General features: G+C 52.5%; 1 protein-coding gene across 12 annotated transcripts in view; it reads right to left on the bottom strand.

Annotated features, from left to right (window-relative positions):
* The window catches only part of lmo7a (LIM domain 7a), a 66,364-nt gene that overhangs the window by 32,152 nt on the left and 15,243 nt on the right, over window positions 1–18,969 (bottom strand). For all 12 annotated transcript variants that reach the window (XM_035393346.1, XM_035393341.1, XM_035393340.1 and 9 more), the window contains exons 4-5: window positions 17,451–17,520; window positions 9,992–10,098 (exon numbers count right to left, since the gene is read on the bottom strand). In XM_035393346.1, coding sequence (XP_035249237.1) covers window positions 9,992–10,098; window positions 17,451–17,520 — 177 coding nt within the window. The remainder of the gene's footprint in view (window positions 1–9,991; window positions 10,099–17,450; window positions 17,521–18,969) is intronic.

The following is an 18,969-nucleotide window of genomic DNA, read 5'->3' as shown; positions in this document are numbered from 1 at the left end:
CAGAGGAACCGCTGCACTGTGCTGATTCAGAGTCAGTTCCAGACAGCATGATCGCCACTGCAGTCCCAACACAAGCTCAACGTGCTCTGTGTGCGGGAGGCCGGCTGGGTCTGTGTGCGGGAGGCTAGCTGGGTCAGTGTGCGGGAGGCCGGCTGGGTCAGTGTGCGGGAGGCCGGCTGGGTCAGTGTGCGGGAGGCTAGCTGGGTCCGTGTGCGGGAGGCTAGCTGGGTCAGTGTGCGGGAGGCTAGCTGGGTCCGTGTGCGGGAGGCTAGCTGGGTCAGTGTGCGGGAGGCTAGCTGGGTCTGTGTGAGGGAGGCTAGCTGGGTCAGTGTGCGGGAGGCCGGCTGGGTCAGTGTGCGGGAGGCTAGCTGGGTCAGTGTGCGGGAGGCTAGCTGGGTCTGTGTGAGGGAGGCTAGCTGGGTCTGTGTGCGGGAGGCTAGCTGGGTCAGTGTGCGGGAGGCTAGCTGGGTCTGTGTGAGGGAGGCTAGCTGGGTCAGTGTGCGGGAGGCTAACTGGGTCTGTGTGCGGGAGGCCGGCTGGGTCTGTGTGCGGGAGGCCGGCTGGGTCTGTGTTCGGGAGGCCAGCTGAGTCAGTGTGCGGGAGGCTAGCTGGGTCAGTGTGCCACGCTGCTCCACCCACAACAAACAGAAGCCGTTTTCACTCGATTGCTTTTGGTTACAGGGGCTTAGACCGCTACTTTCAGACGACTGATCTTACTCCTACAGCACCACACCAACACCTAAAATAACAGCTGTCCAGGTGATCCAAACAAAAAAAAGAAATAAATGAAGCTGTTTAGGAAATGGAAACACACACACACACACACACCTGCATACGCAGATGCACAAAAACCAGGCGTTAGACGTTTTGAATGATTGATGTCACTGCGCTCCAGTGACAGACGCCCACATCACAAACCAACAGGACGGAGATCTACAGCAAACACGCGGCAGATAACGCGTTTTAATAAGAGTCGCGCGCTTGTGTACACTTCCTGTGGCCTTCACATCGGCTAACCGCTAGCAATACGGCTCTGCACAAAAACACGCCTGCCTGTGACCTTTCCACTGACGCCCCCCCCCCCCCCCCCCATCGGCCCCCCCCGCCCCCCCTCAGCTGTTCCGGGGCCGTTCCCCCCGCCGTTCCCCCCCCCCCCCAGCTGCTCCGGGGCCGTTCGCGTTATTATACGCGGTTCACAAAGCGGCCCATTATCTCTGCCTTCCCACAATGCAGTCTGCCATCGCCAAGAGCCCCGACGCTCACAGGCAGAGCCCTTCACAGAGCGCCCGGCGGCCATCTTCCCACGCCAGACAGAGCAAAGGCGTGACTCCGGAACATTCCAGCGGGTTTCCGCCTGTCCGTCCCAAAACGACGATCCTCCCCGGACGACCCCTCGAAAGGGACAGGGAGGCCTTAACCTCAAAATGGTGTCACCAGCGGCATGTCCCAAAGCTGTATCTAAAACAGCCTGTACCTGCATTAGTGTTAAAGCACTGGTTTTAATGCAGGAGCAGGGCGACCGCCTCAGAGCCTCAGACACTGGGGACGGTGGCGTCGTGTTTTGGGGGAGAAACGGTACATTTTTTAGAAGGCCTGTGGTGACTTGCAGCGCCCTGACTGTGTGGAGCAGCAGGAACAGCGTGTTCTGGGTGGGTCCCGTGTGACGGGTGTCGTCAGGGAGATCCCTGCGCTCTGCCCAGGTGACTTACGGGAAACCTGCGGCCCGTCGCTGTGCGTGAGAACGTTCTCCGGCTCCGCCTCCCGGTCCAGAGAGCAGCTTCTGACGTCTCCCCGCCACGCAGGCAATACCCGAATAATAAACGCTGATCCACCCACCCGATGAACCTCCGCCAGGACTTCACATTCACAAATTACCCCCTCGTCCTGTTACACAATGCAGGAAGCAGCCTGGCTCAGCCCACATGCTCCATATACCACCGTCAGGCGGGTGGCAGAGCAGTGTAATGGGGAAGGAACTGGTCTTGTAACCTAAAGGTCACAGGTTCAATTAAAACACTGCCGTTGTACCCTTGAGCAAGGTACTTAACCTGCATTGCTTCAGTATATATCCAGCAGTATAAATGGATACTGTGTAAAAAAAATATGTAAGTCGCTCTGGATAAGAGCGTCTGCTAAATGTCTGTAATGTGATGAAATGTAACTGTCAGGTGGGTCTAAACCAAAGAAGACAATCATTTTCCAGTGGTTTTAAATCTGGCCAATTTCCTGAATTTTAGACTGTTACTTCACACTCAGTCAGCACAACCAAAGCCATCTCAGACATAAAAGCAGCAAAAACATGGCACTTTTAAAATGTCAATATTAATATTTATACTCATGTATAAACGTTAATGTCTTATTTAGTGGTTTCAGTAAGTCAGTCGCGCGTTCCATAGGCCTGTTGAGGCCTGACTTCAGACAAAGGAGCCGGTTAACCCGCTGCAGCGATTGGCTGGTTCCCCCACTCATATCCGGAACCCGCTGCAGCGATTGGCTGGATCCCCCCCCCTATAACCAGTGGGACGGCGTACCCCCGCCGCGCTGAGGGACTGCAGCAGGTGAGTACCCACAATGCCCCGGGGCTAGAAACGCTGCCAACAAACGCTTATGTCGCAACCGCCACCTGCGCCCAGTACTGAGCGCGCACGTTTCTTACCGCCCGGCGAGCCACAGGAGCCCTTAACACTTTCCACCGAAGCATTCCTGAGCAGGAGGTCTTAACCCTTTCCGCAGAAGCATTCCTGAGCAGGCGGTGAGAGGAGCGCCTGTGGGAGCGCCTGAACTGCAGAACCTGCTGACAGGTGAGAAAACCACCCCGACGGCATTCCTCCCGGCAGCCCGACACCACACCTGAGGGTGCCACCTGCACAGGTGCACCTCCCCGTGACATCCCTGCACCTCCCAGTGACACCACATCCCTGCACCTCCCAGTGACACCACATCCCTGCACCTCCCAGTGACACCACATCCCTGCACCTCCCAGCGTCACCACACCCCTGCACACAGGGCCCTGCTCCCCACGCCAAGAGAAGGCCGAATGCAATCGCACGGTAGATTTGGCTGTAGTAAAATTGACTCGTGAAATGACCGGATCGTGTCACAGTCTCTGTGTTATCGCAATGCACCCATATCACCCCGCTGACTCGTACCACCGGGCAGTTTTGCATCCAACGATAAAACGTCTTATTGCTGAAGATAGCCGCTCTTCTGTCTGAAAATTCAGAGGCTCAACGACAGCTCAAATACAGTACCAATTTTAAAAACAGACATCCATGCTCTCAGTATTACCCAGGCAACATCTGAATACGTGTTGCCAGGACAATACAATAATACAATAATACAAAGACGATCACTAAAACAAACTGGGAAAACGTCAAAAAATAAACAAATAACCAGGGTCATCGTGGTGTTTCCCGAGACTGAAAGACACCTACAGTGTTCTTTATTTGCACATTAACCATGTAGCTGTATTTACAATACTAACTGTAGATTTGTTTGGCTAAGTGCTCACTTACTGATTATAAGTGTGCCTTCTTGGTGATATCACGTATTTGTATTCCCCAGACTAAAGCTGATGTTCTCCACTTCAGTACGTCACTCTAGATAAGAGCACACACGTTATTTTAATGTAATTCCCGTGGCGTGACTCGATACGCGTGCACACCCATTCTGAAACTCACTAAATTGCCCAACGCAGGATAAGAAATAACGAAACTTCAACCGGGTCCAGCTGGGTGAATTCAGCCCCACCCAGCACCGGAGGAATGACAGAGCAGTCCTGCCGGATGCAGTTTCTGAATCACTCTCAGGGTGGTGAAAACGCAGGAATGAAAGGCGTGTGCGTTCGCGTTTCCACGAAAGTTTAACAGAGACGTTTTGGCTCGCCTTTACGCAACGTTCGCCACACTCCCGAGGGCGCCGTCGCGCGCCACACAAAACCACGATTCGAACGCGAACGGAAGCGAAGCTGAACGGGATCTGCGCGGACGGAGGCAGCGCCTTCCAAACGGCGGTATCTTTCCGAGCGGCCGCCTCGCCCTTATCGGACGGCGTGCTGATTACGCGCGAGCAAACAGCCCGACGCTGGCGCTTCCATCACGCGTGGCCATTTATGGCAGCGCTGCGTTGCCAAGGCAGAGCGCTCGTGTGCCTCCCCTCACAATCGCTCGTTTCACGAGCTCACGCACGTGCGCACGAGCAGCTGTGCTCATATAACTGCACAGTGCAGTACGCCACACATGCAAACAGGAACCTGCCCTCAAAGGGCACGCTGCTCCAACAATACACGCTCTTATACTGACACAAGAAACAAAGGCAATAACGACGGCGATTATGGGCAACTGTACCTGCACTGGACCCCAGACTTTTTACAGATCTAAACAACTCAGGCTAAAAAACATTATTTAAAAACCTGCTGAATAACAGACTTTTAAAATGATACATTAGTGTACATTTAGGGTGCAATTGTGCTAGTTTATGATGTCATAAAAGGCTTCCTCTGCAACTCCGATGAGGTGTTGCTCATGACGTCTGTGTTCCGTTGGGAACATTCATGGCACGATGTGCTGGCTTTAACTGAGGAGAGTTTACAAACCCTTTTCAGCCCAACTGACAGGAGAGGCAAATGGTAGGTTAATGAGGTCTGCCTGCGTTACTCAATATTCAAACCTGCTTGTGTTGTCAACTTCTTACGAGATAAGACCAAACTGGGAGCATAACCCGTAAAGTACACTAAATCACATCACAGGTTTATGAGTACAAAATTCAAACTAGTGCTCACTGAATATATACATATGATTTTGGCTGCACACACATACATATATGGATATGATTTAGTTAGGCCTAATGTGAACGAAAACTATACTATACAGAAATGCTTGCTTACATCGTGCCACACTACCTTTCTACGAAACTAAGGTGTGCTTGTATTTACAGTAACATAAGCACACCTTAGTTTCAAAGGTAGTGCGACATGATGCAAGCAAGCAATTCTGTTCACAGGCTGACAGTAAAAGATCAGTGTCTTCTAAAATGGTTTCAAATGGCAAAAGCATGGCATGCACTGAGCAACAACATCTCTGTGATTTCACACTAAATGCATGAGAACATGCTGGAAGAGTACTGGAATTCCAGAGGAATGAACACATGGGGAAAAAAGACAGCATCCAATGAATACAGCCATCAATTAAACTAACAGGGACACGCAAATGCAGCCATTTTGTCCCGTAGTACCGCTGCTTTCCATTGGTCTCCAGCCAGGGACTGATTTATACCTGGGAAACCAGGTGAGTGGGATCTCTGGCCAATCAGCAGCATTAGCCAACCAATTAGCCATCAGCAAAAAAACCAGCAGTAAACCCCGAGGGCCAGATCTGAGAAGGCCCTGGAGATTCAGAGCTGCCCATCTCTTCCTTCAAAGCAGAACTGAAGAGGAGAAATTCAGTGGGGAATCCACATTCACAAAAACCCAGTCAGGCAAAATAAAAAACAGGCTTGTTTTCTGACAACGTAACCAATCTTAATTGACCTTAATGGGGCCGGACGAGAAGAGGAACCGGTCGTAATGATGGAGCAGTTACCATAGTTCTCTCCTGTAATCCCCAGATCCCCTTAATCCCCTAATCCCTGTGTAATAAGATCCATTTCTGCAGCTGTGATGGACACCACCCCCAAACCAGCAGAGCTCCAGGTGAGCTCGTTCCCCCGCTCCTCAGACCCGCGTTCTCTCTCTCTCTCTCTCGCTCGCTCGCTGAGGTTTCAGGTTTCACAACAGCAACAGTCAGGTGGCGGAGGGGGAAAATAAAGTAAAATCTGGTTTGGGACAGGAACGGTGAGAACCTCCACGGTGTGGTCCCAAAGCTCCAGGAGAGGTATGAAATCAGCAAGCATCAGGCCCACGGTTTATGTAGCTCAGTTTAAATATAGCTTATCGGGGAAAGGCACGCAGGGGGAGATAATGGCCTTATCAGTCCGGGCGTTATTCAGCCTAATCTGCGCCATTGCCATGTGTACAGTAAGCCAACGGTGGTATGACAGCACCAAGCCCAGCTCAAAGGTCAGGCTGCTCGACGCATACCTGCCACTGTTACCCATACAAGGACGAAGAGAATGAACACAACGCTCAGCGCCTCACACCTCGCACCTCTGTGCCACAGACCACATTGGGCAACGGTGCCGTGCGTGCCAGCTTAGGAATTCCCGGGCCACCCTCCACATCCGGCCTCTGCCTCCCACACCTCCTCGGTCTGGTTTGGGCAGACCCAAAGTCAGACCCAGGCTGGTCTTGGTAGGGCGAGTGCTAGATTACATCTAGTTTTCATAGATGTCCACTGCTAATATTAGGTCTGGTTTGGTAGATACAACATTAAATCCAAGCTTGTCTGGACAGACCCAATGTTAGATCCAGACTGTTCTGGGCGGATGCAATGTTTGGTTTGGGCAGATCAACTCTAAGCTACAAATCAATTCTGAATCTGAAGGTAAAGGTAAAGACTCTTCCCTCTTGCCGCATGAAAAAAAAAAAATCTCTCACTTTGCAGCAAAAGCCTGTTGGGTTTGTCATGAAAGTAGAGCATAACAGTGACGGCACACTGTACAGACAAGGAGTGGCAGTCGGTGATCTGGAGCGTCTCTGTGAGACACTGAGCTCTCAGTGGACTCGACCGGGTTTCTTGTGAGACTGTAATTTGTAACGGTTGTTTGTTGGGAACATGGCCACGCTTCGCTAGTCATGCGACGTCTCCCTGCATCCACAATGAGAGTAATGTTCGGATTTAAAGGGGGAACCGGCGTGCAGATTTATAGGCCCATGTTCTTCCACTGCCTCAGCTAAACGATTACATTACAGGCTATAACCATCCAACCACCGTCATCAGAATCCTCAATGTGCAATTCAGATTTAGTCTCTGGGTGAGATTACCACAACGAAACAAGACTTCTGCATTATTTTAAAAACCCCAAAGGTTAAAGGGGAACTATACCCAATCTTGGGTGGCTAGGCTAACTTTCCATTGTTCTCAGACAATCGAGGATCCAAGCTTCACTTCACTTTTTTGTCAAAGTGTTTATAAATTGGGCTCAGAGTAGGCCGGCCGTCCCTTTAAGCGCGAGCGTGCACGTGAACCGCGGGACAGACGTGAAATTTCCCATTTCGTTTCCAGCCGACGCGGCGATTTAAATCTTCACGCGGCGCGTTCTGGTCTTCTCTGGATTTAGCGAGGCTGGCAGGCAGCTGCTCAGCGTGGAGATGCGGAGGCGATAAATCTGCCAGTCCAGGAACATCAAACAGGCATTTCCCATGGTCCCACAGAGTCAGCAGCTCAGAACTAATACCAAGCGTTTGTTCGAAACAATGTTCGGAATGTGAATGCGAAGAAACGCTCGCTCATGAACGATGACGTCTGCGACCGGACCGCATGACTCCGCTTCGGGGGGCTTTAAGAAGGAAGGCGCTCTAAAATAAATAAATAAATAAATAAATGAATGAATAAATTAAAATGCTAAAAATACAGGCGGTCCAGAGGCCCGTCAGCGCTCCCTTTAAGAGGGCGTTAGAAGGTGACCTTCCCCTTCTAAAATTAGGCTGTGTGAGGCCCCCGTTCGGCCGTCCCGGGCCCTGAGGGCCTGGAGCCTGGTAACTGGCTGTTTACGTCCAGAGAGGGAGGGCTGGCCCTGTTTGATCAGAATGTCTCTGTGGTTGCTAGGGCAAGGCAGGGCGTGGCACGGCAACCAAACCGAGAGGCAGACAAGCTGCGTGTGACTGCTAACGAGTATTACAGGGGTAACCCTGACCCCCCCTCTGCGACCCCCATGTTACCTTCAGGACCTGCTGACAAGACGATCCAGGAGGGACAAGTTAATCAATGTAATGTCACAGTAGCTTAATGGTTCTGTGTCCATATAAACAATCTAATAAGTCCAATATGCACTGCCCAATTCACACACCAACACAAGTTCAATTTCTGATTTATGAAATTCAGTACTAAGGCCCCCCCCCCCATCCCCCCACCCCCCCGCCCCCACGCTCCAGTGCCTGTAGGGCTCAGCCCTGATGCCACTCAACAGGTATTTCAACATACCACTGCGTTCTGTACAAGCCCTACTCTACCCACAATACTCTACCCACAATCCTTACTCTACCCACAATGCTCTACCCACAAGCCCTACTCTACCCACAATGCTCTACCCACAAGCCCTACTCTACCCACAATGCTCTACCCACAATCCTTACTCTACCCACAATGCTCTACCCACAAGCCCTACTCTACCCACAATGCTCTACCCACAAGCCCTACTCTACCCACAATACTCTACCCACAAGCCCTACTCTACCCACAAGGTCCTACTCTACCCACAATGCTCTACCCACAATCCTTACTCTACCCACAATGCTCTACCCACAATCTTTACTCTACCCACAATGCTCTATCCACAAGCCCTACTCTACCCACAACTTCCTACTCTACCCACAATACTCTACCCACAAGCCCTACTCTACCCACAATACTCTACCCACAAGCCCTACTCTATCCACAATACTCTACCGACAAGCCCTACTCTACCCACAAGCCCTACTCTACCCACAAGGCCATACTCTACCCACAAGGCTCTACTCTACCCACGAGAGCCAAAACAGGAGGGAAACCAGAAAGTTCAGCAAATGAGACACTACAGTGAGAGGCATGGACAGGCAGGCATATGTACACAAGTGCACACACACACACACACACAACCGCACGCACACACACACACACACACACACACAAACACGCGCACACACACACACACACACACACACACACACACACACACAAACACGCGCACACACACACACACACACACAGTGTACACGTGCACACACTCAAGCACGCATGCACATAAACAAAGTGTACACTCACGTGCACTTACGTCCAAGCACACATGCACACACAGTACACTGTGCACGCACACACACAGTACACTCACTCAGTCCCACACACACTCACACACACACAGTAAACCCACTCAGTCCCACACACACACACACATACACTCACTCAGTCCCACACACACACACACACACACTCACTCAGTCCCACACACACACACACACACACACACACTCACAGAAAACTCACTCAGTCCCATGCACACACACAGTAAACCCACTCAGTCCCACACACACTCACACACACACACACACATACACTCACTCAGTCCCACACACACACACACTCACTCAGTCCCACACACACACACACCCACACACACACACACACACACACACACACACACACACACACTCACAGTCTGTTTCACACGCAGTCGGCAGTGTACTGCATGCCCTTTCACAGGGCTGATAAATGCCTCTAATGGCCGACTCCACCCTGCCGCCCGTGAGCTCCTTTTAAACTGTGACTCGCAGGCTTTCATTTCACATGCAGAGCTGTAATTTGTGCGGTCCGGTGAGTTATCATTAGATCCCACTTTCATCCTCCTCTGAACCCCGCTTCCCTTCCCTCCTCTTTCGGCTTCCCAGCGCGGTTCATACTCTCACGACACGGCTGATTAGCTAACGCTCAGACAACAACTTAAACACATTAGCCCGGACCTTACAGCAAAACAAACAGAACCCACATGACAGGAGTCTCAACAGAGACAGGACTGTCCAAACTACTCAAAACCTCCATTTTATTTTCAAACTGTCAAACCCCCGAGCAAATCCCTTTAAAACGTCCCGTTCCAGCACCCTGCGTCGGTAAGATCACTGGGTTAAATTTAAACTCGGGGGGTCAGTGTACACAGGCAGACACTCGACCAGCTTTCCAGCAGCGCACAGATCAGACAGAACCTTCACACCGGATAAACCGAACGCTCCAAACCAAGCGAGTCTGCCTCTGCACCCTAACACCGCCACCTCCCGCCTGATTGGCTGCGGGTACACCTGCTCTCCCCGGCACAGCTGCTCCCGCGCCGCGGCTGCGATGGCCGCGGGAAGCCCGCGCGGACTCACCTGACGGTGACGCGGGAGGACAGGTCTTGCAGGTCCCCGGGGTGGAAGAGCTGCGCCTCCTTCAGTCCGAGCTTCCCGCAGGCCCTGAGGAAGACGTTCACGTTGTCCTGCGGAGAGACGGGAGAAGGGTCGTCCGGGCTGAGCCTCACACAGAGAGAGAGAACGAGAGCGAGAGCGAGAGAGAGAGCGGTAATACTCCGGTGCACACAGTCCGGAATTCTACACATCCAAAGTTCAGTTGAGAGAGAAGAAGCAGGGGGCGGAGGTTGGTGACTGCGGGGGGTGGGGTTATGGGGGGGGGAGGAGTGGTGTGTGGCAAATAAACAGTGACACAATGTAGCATGCAGGCAGGCCTGTCTGACAGCTATGATTGACTCCTCCAGCTTTACCTGTTTAGAGGGTGGCGTGGGGGGGGGGGGGGGGGGTGGAGACTGAGCAGCTATATGTCAGCACTCTCTCTCTCTCTCTCTCTGGTTTCACCTTCCCCCATGCAAAGCAAGCAGGCACAGACACACACACACACACACACACACACACAAAGGTACACACACACACCCAGCAGCCAAACAAAATGCCTGGGCCCTGCCCACAGCAGGAGAATACCTGTGGAATCCATGGGGGGTGAATAATTCCGCCTGACGTGCTGTTGCCAGGAGACAGAGGTCTGAAACCAATGACGGAGAGGGCAAACTATGCCCCCTCTCCACCCCACCCCCCCCACCCCGCCACAGTGTGGGCAGAGGCACGGGGGCGTGGCAGAGCGAGTTTCACCTCTCAGCGCATTCACACGCTTACAGAGTCTGTGTTTCGGACGTTATTTAAGGGGGTGTGGGGAGGGGTAAGGGGGGGGGGGGGAGGGGTTTAACAGATTGTCTCGATTATTCTCCACAGGGCCGACAGCAGCCCAGATACAATAACAAATCAGTTCTAACAGATTAAACGGCTGCACATTGTTTTAGGGCTCACTAACCGGCACACACACACACACACGCACACACACACACACACACACACACACACACACACACACGCGCACGCGCACGCGGCAGGTTTATTTGGGTAAACCCTGAGAACTCTGGGACTGCAGACACACTGCAGCCCATTCCAGCAGGGCAGCTGCAGCAGGGCTACAGCCCGCAGAGTTTGGGGTACAGGCGAGTCGTACCCCGGTCCTGCTCACAGGAGCGCAGCCCTGTCATTACACGCTCCACAGTAATTAGGGCTGCTCCGCGCGGTGTGTATTTATACACACGCGCTCGGCTACGTGCTTATTTGGACAAACAGACCGAGCGGAACTCTGGGTACTGGCTCCTTCAGGGCAGAGGGACGAGTGCGGCCTCGGGGGCTCAGAGGTCAGGGGTCAGGGGTCACGCTGGGTGGGGGGGGGGGGGGGTCGGTGTGCATTCACGGTTACAGAAAGCTCCTACAGTCACGGCGAAACCCTACTGAGCTAAGGGACCAAAGTCAGCAGAAAGGAAAAATCTAATGTCTCCTAATACACAAATAAATAAAAAAATCATTACTATTATTAGTGTATTTATTTATTTATTTTTAAATCAATGAAAGGGTTCTGGCAAAGCACCCAATAATTTGATAAGCAACAAAAATTTTGGGCTGCATTTCACCAGCTGCAGAATTTCCTCTCCGAAAGTAAAAATAGACGAGCTGCACTGTGGGGCCCGTTTGGGAGACACCGGAGACGGGCACACAGACGGGCACCCCTGCCAGCCTGCATCCCCCATGCCCGCTCCGTCAGGGGCATTACGGCAGGAGTGGAACCCGCACGGTCTCAAGTCGTCCGTCTCTGAGGAATGCTGTTGACCTGTCTCCTCCCCCCCGGTGATGAAAGCACAGGGAAGCAGGTATGTGTCGACTCTGCAATGTGCGGCATCCACTTCAGCTCTGCACGTGTGCCAGGCCCCAAAGTTATCCTTCCGCCGCTCGCTCTCTCTCTCCACTCTTCAGAAACACGCTCGCGATACGAACCGACGCAATCCACGCCCGCATTCCTCCGCCGCGGCAGCCATTTTATTCGCGGAGTTATGAGGGCGGAGTCGCGGCAGGAAAACAAAGCTTGGGGAAGGGAGCGCGCTCCGTGGGATGCCTGTTCCGCAGGTGTCCGCAGTAAAACTTATCTTATCTCCCCTGAGCAGCAAACTGCCACAGAAAAGCAGCTTGGAACTGAAGCTCGAAACTCAACAAATGTCTCTAATTGCCTTTTCTAAAAGGCTAAATGGAGACTGATCACACCCGTTCACTTCAAATGTACCGCAGAAAATTATTGCACAAGCAAGTGCATTCATAAAACACCCACAGTTTGACACACGCAGCCGGTCCTCCCGCCCGTTAAATCAGTCACAGAACTGGCCGCCAATGTTCCGGAACCATCTGCTGAACATTCCACTGGACACAAAGCACACCTCACCGAGGAAACACCGCAACACTGCCTCACAACCAACACTCACAAATCTAATCTGGATCAATCTAAAAACCGTGCCCGTTCCTTCTGTTATTTTATTCAAAGTCAGTCACGCGTTAGGCTTACATGTATATAAAAAAGCGCCGTACTGCTATGAAGACTGAGGAAACTGTGACCGTACATGTCTGAGTGTTACACTGATTACCTCATTTAAATTTACATCTTTTGACCCATGGATTCCACACGAGCTCCAGTTGGAGTGCTGCCATTTCTGAAGTCCAGGGTAGATTCGGCAGTGCGCCTTAATACCATCTTCAGAACGGAGACTGCGATGAAGAGCGCATCCATATTTCAGAACATTTTACCTGATCATTGTAACATTTAAACAAATAATAGTGTCAGGAGAAACAGCCGTGCTATTCCAATCATGTCCCAAAGCCACCAGCAGTGCTGGTTCACCAACAGACACTTTGGGGCGTTTATCTGAAATGAATAGCTATTAATCACTGAGGTGGAAATCCAACCAATTTGTAAAAATATATTATATCACAACATTAGATTAACTGTTGGAGCCCTGATGTCTCCTCATGTAGTTCGGTTTACTGTGACATGATGATACAGCAGCTGTGGGATCACGTTTCTTCACCCAGGACAAAAAAGCTCCATTAATATTCTATTGTTAATTCACTGACTGAGAGAACACTGTAAAATGACAGGCATCCTCGCACAGGAGTGAGACAGGTGTGTCCAAAACCTAAAGGTGCATCACTTTGTTTTCAGAAACAATGCCCGCGCTGTACTGTGCGATTCTCTGAAGTGTCTGTGAGCCGCAGCTGAATGCTTCTAAGAGTCTCCGTGCCAACAGCAGATTACAGCACGATCACATTCCTGAAACGCCTCAGACTGACTGGTGAAGAATGCACCCCTGCACTAGCCCGGGCCTTTCAGGCCCTTTCAGTGCCCCATGCACACCGGAAAGAGCCAAGCCTGGCTTTGAGAAGCGACCGCGTGAAAAATCCTCACGTCAGGGTCACGTTCTGCTCACGTTCTGCTCACGTTCTGGGCACGTTCTGGGCACGTTCTTCCTACGTTCTGCTCACGTTCTGGGCACACTCTGGGCACGTTCTGGGCACGTGTGACACAAGGGGCAGGGCTGGACAGCTCACTCTGGGGATGATGGGGGGGGGCAATGTGAACCATCATTAACAGCCACAGAGGACCAGGCGACAGGTGAAGCAGCCCTCCGAGCTCTGCTTAGCCACCGCACACCTGAGCTGGAATATCACACCTGACGCAACCCACACCTGCTGGCCGAGGGGAAACTTACCAAGCCAACGGCCCAACGCCTTGCCTGGGGACAGAGCCACACTGACCCAGCCCCGCCCCCTCAACCCAACGGCCCAACGCTGTGCCTGGGGACAGATCCACACTGACCCAGCCTCGCCCCCTCATTCCCCCTCCCCCCATCATGCATACACTGGAATACTGCCTTTTAAACCTTGTCATTCTGACAGGAGAAAATGCCCAGAATGTTAATAACAAACCCCTGAAGTGTTAAGAGGTCAGCCTCTTAACACAGAGGCTAGTAAGGAGTAAACCAGCAGCACCCCACTGCAGTCAGAGCACTTAATCCCCTAAAACACGCCGGGCCCGTCCAGGAGCCCTAATCCTCCAGCGAAGCCGTCACAGCTGGTCTGGCAAATTACCCTGATAAGAACAAGGGTTTAGAACTGTCCTAGAAATACTAAAAATAATAAGTATAGGTCATATTTAGAGCACACCTTCTATAATTCTACAAGTTCTACCATCCATGAAAGATTAGTAACTGGCTAGACATTCATTTTAATGTACTTTTGCTCCCCGACAGAACATTCAATATTCCACCATAATACCCTTGAAAGAGCAGCTTATTTAAATATCTTTCATCAATAGTGTTACCGTGACATCATTAACTAAAATAAATCTTACAGCAAACACTTGTGATTTAATTAACTTCATCACTAATGTCCAAAGTAATTATGAAACATGACATCAGGGTTCACAAATGCATGACCGCAAAGTATAGCATGCTCTGTATTCATCACTTTTAATAAATCTGACTGAATCTCTTCCCAAGAAGAGCATTCTGGTGAACCTTCAAAGACAGATTTTTTTTTTTAATCCTGTGAAATCCCCATTACTACCACACTGGATGCTTAAACAATCTGCTCTGGGGCTTTTAAAAAGGCTGATATGTATTTTTTCAGGAATAGCGCAGGTTGCAAAAGCATGAGAAACATTTGTGTAATCCAACCTCTGGCCACTTCAGCCTCGTACCTCTTTAAGAGTGAGCTGCTGACATGCTAATGGGATGAACAGCCCCAAAATGCTCTTTAGGGGGCAAACAAAGAAAAATATGAATTTAAAACAACAACTAAATGATCTAAAGTACATCATATAAACTGTGTTAATATAAATGAAAGCTAATCAGCCGTAGATACGATGCAGACACGTTCACATTCACATCCCCCCTGCAGGCTATTCAGAGATAAATTCCAGAAGAATCTTTACGTTGGACGTTCTCTCCCTTTATGTGGCGTAATGTTGAAGCCTCGCTGAAGAGAAAGATCTGAAGCGCCAGCAGCACGTCCAATCACAGCCCGGCTTCAGCAGCACGTCCAATCACAGCCCGGCTTCAGCAGCACGTCCAATCACAGCCCGGCTTCAGCTCGCTGAACCCCACGGAGTCACTGCCAACCACTTCACTAAGCCACGGAGCTTCAAATCTCACTTCCCTCATGTGGCAAGTCACACCACCACACCACAGCTAGACCCCCCCCACCCCCAGTCACACCACCACACCACAGCTAGACTTACCCCCCCCCCCACCCAGTCACACCACCACACCACACCACAGCTAGACTTACCCCCCCCCCCCACCCAGACTGTTGAGCTGTGCATGGGAAACGCTGCAGAAAGCTGCTGCTCAGCTTGCAGCCGAGCTTAAGGGACGTGGGAGATGAAGCCTGGCACCGGTGGGAACCCCCACACCAATCCCACAGCCCGCCCCAGCACCCCTGCACCCCCACCGCAATCCCACAGCCCGCTGCACAGAACTACCTTCCATTACAGGGCTCTGGAAATGGAGACGCGTTTCTTGCCAGAGTTAACGCTATATCTGGGGTTTGGGGTGGGAGTGCGGGGAGGGGGGACTAATAAAGTAGCAGAAATCATAATGGTTTCCAGGTTTTCACATTTCAGCCGTAATGAGACTTACTGTTACAGACTGCTGCTCTGCAGATCAGATCTCTCTCACAGTCACACATTAAAAAAGAGGCCAAACAGAACACTGCAGTTCTTTGTGCGTTTCACCCTTCAGTTCAGTTTCACACAGCAGCGTGTCAAACACTCCTGAACCCTGTGAACCCATCTTCAGCCCTACGCCTGCCACATCCAGCCCTACGCCCGCCACATCCAGCCCTACGCCCGCCACATCCAGCCCTACGCCCGCCACATCCAGCCCTACGCCCGCCACATCCAGCCCTACGCCCGCCACATCCAGCCCTACGCCCGCCACATCCAGCCCTACGTCCGCCACATCCAGCCCTACGCCCGCCACATCCAGCCCTACGCCTGCCACATCCAGCCCTACGTCTGCCACATCCAGCCCTACGTCTGCCACATCCAGCCCTACGCCCGCCACATCCAGCCCTACGCCCGCCACATCCAGCCCTACGTCTGCCACATCCAGCCCTACGCCCGCCACATCCAGCCCTACGTCCGCCACATCCAGCCCTACGCCTGCCACATCCAGCCCTACGCCCGCCACATCCAGCCCTACGTCCGCCACATCCAGCCCTACGTCCGCCACATCCAGCCCTACGTCCGCCACATCCAGCCCTACGTCCGCCACATCCAGCCCTACGCCCGCCACATCCAGCCCTACGCCCGCCACATCCAGCCCTACGTCTGCCACATCCAGCCCTACGTCTGCCACATCCAGCCCTACGCCCGCCACATCCAGCCCTACGTCTGCCACATCCAGCCCTACGCCCGCCACATCCAGCCCTACGTCCGCCACATCCAGCCCTACGCCTGCCACATCCAGCCCTACGCCTGCCACATCCAGCCCTACGCCTGCCACATCCAGCCCTACGTCCGCCACATCCAGCCCTACGTCCGCCATATCCAGCCCTACGTCCGCCACATCCAGCCCTACGTCTGCCACATCCAGCCCTACGCCTGCCACATCCAGCCCTACGCCCGCCACATCCAGCCCTACGCCCGCCACATCCAGCCCTACGCCTGCCACATCCAGCCCTACGTCCGCCACATCCAGCCCTACGCCTGCCATATCCAGCCCTACGTCTGCCACATCCAGCCCTACGTCTGCCACATCCAGCCCTACGTCTGCCACATCCAGCCCTACGTCTGCCATATCCAGCCCTACGCCTGCCACATCCAGCCCTACGCCCGCCACATCCAGCCCTACGCCCGCCACATCCAGCCCTACGTCCGCCACATCCAGCCCTACGTCCGCCACATCCAGCCCTACGCCTGCCATATCCAGTCCTACGCCTGCCATATCCAGCCCTACGTCTGCCACATCCAGCCCTACGTCTGCCACATCCAGCCCTACGCCTGCCATATCCAGCCCTACGCCTGCCATATCCAGCCCTACGCCCGCCACATCCAGCCCTACGCCTGCCATATCCAGCCCTACGCCCGCCACATCCAGCCCTACGCCTGCCATATCCAGCCCTACGCCCGCCACATCCAGCTCTACGTCTGCCACATCCAGCCCTATGCCTGCCATATCCAGCCCTACGCCTGCCACATCCAGCCCTACGCCTGCCATATCCAGCCCTCACAGAGCGAGCCAGAGGGAACAGAGGCACGGCGACACTCCCAGGAGGACATCCAGACCTGGGGAGGGACCAGACTCAGCTGGGGTGGGGGACACATCCTCTTCTGGCCAGCACAGGGTCGGGGTTCACAAACACAAAACCAGCCCCTTTCAGATGAGAGACACAGAGCACACAGAGACACAGCAACACTCACCAAGCCGGCAATAGGAGTGGACAACCTGTTCACCCTCTTCACAATCCCGGGCTTCAGCCTGTTGATCAGACTAGAGAGAGAGAAGAAATGAGGAGGAGAGAGAGAGGGAGGAGAGAGAGAGAGAGAGAGAGAGAGAGAGAGAGAGAGAGAGAGAGAGAGAGAGAGAGAGAGAGAGAGAGGAGAGAGTGAGTATGTTGATCCCACAGTGAACACAAAGAGTAGTGATCCGTCTGCACTGGGTTTTTATGAATGCTCTTTAATCTTTGGCCACCAGGCTTCAGTTGACCGTCTCCCCATCCGAACACACAGACATGTAGGCAGTCCTATTTATACCCCACAGCACACAGCACTCCTGAAACAGGAAGTCCAAAACCAGCCCGGAGTCGGAAAAGCAGGATTCCCGTTACTCGCGTTCGGTTATGGAACATTCAGAGAGCAGGGAGCGACCGATGGGTGGAGCATCCCAGAATCGGCCTTCAGCCATCCTATCGCACTGTAGGGTAAGCCAAGCGATTTTCCCACATTAGTCTGACGCTTCTTGTTTGCTTTTTGTGATGACACACCTACGGCCTTAGTTACCAGGTGACTGAATCAGCTGCATCCTGAGTCCCCCAACATCAGAGGCAGTTTAGGAAAATAAAAACCTCATTTTTAATATTTAAACACTAAGCACTTAAAAAAATGAAGAACCTTGAAACACATCTGTTCACATTTTTATGATTATGCTGCTGTAAGGAGTGCAGTTTCTTTGATAATCTCATACCATTTTTAGCTCTTGGGTTGGAATTGGCAGGTTTACTCAATCAAGCAACAAATTGTATTTGAGCAGTAATTCAGACGGATAACAAAAACTGCTCTGCCGTTAAAAGTGAAGAAAAAAATACCCTGAATATACAGCAGTTTTAAACAGATCAGACGGATCATGTAGTCTATATCTGATCTGTCATCTGTTAGCTGACTAACAGATGACAAATCAGCCAGTAAAAACAAACTTGACTGAATCTCCAGATAGAAAATGTGTCTCATAGACTGACGGCTGCAGCTGGAGCCCTCTGAGACTCCATGCCCAGGGCGCAGGGAGCGCTCTGATTTGTGGGTAAAGAGCGAGGAGGGTAAGGTTATTTTTAGCCCAATAAAATCACCCACGGAGGTGCCGTGGAGATTCAGCGTCCGGCTGCGATAATTAGGCTGCTGAGTCAGAGGAATGGCTCCACGGTGACTACCCAGAGACCAGCACCAGAAACCCCATCACCACCCACCCCCAGCCCCATGCCCGAGCTCCACCCCCCCCCCCCCCCCCCCCCCCCCCCCCCTCCCCTCCCCTCCCCTCCCCGGCCTAAGCCCCTGTGACAGATATCTCAGCACATCCTGCACCATTCTGCTGCCTGACCCCGTTCCCTAGTCCCACCTGTACGAGTTCTGCGCAGCTGCCCAACACACTCTGCCCAACACACTCTGCCCATACTTGTATTGTATGATAATAGCACCTACACACCCAGCCGATGGTTTCAATGAGAGA

This window comes from Anguilla anguilla, chromosome 15 (genome assembly GCF_013347855.1).
Source record: "Anguilla anguilla isolate fAngAng1 chromosome 15, fAngAng1.pri, whole genome shotgun sequence".
Taxonomy (NCBI): Eukaryota; Metazoa; Chordata; class Actinopteri; order Anguilliformes; family Anguillidae; genus Anguilla; species Anguilla anguilla.
The sequence above is the reverse complement of the archived record's forward strand: the minus strand, read 5'-3'. Positions and strand labels throughout refer to the sequence as shown.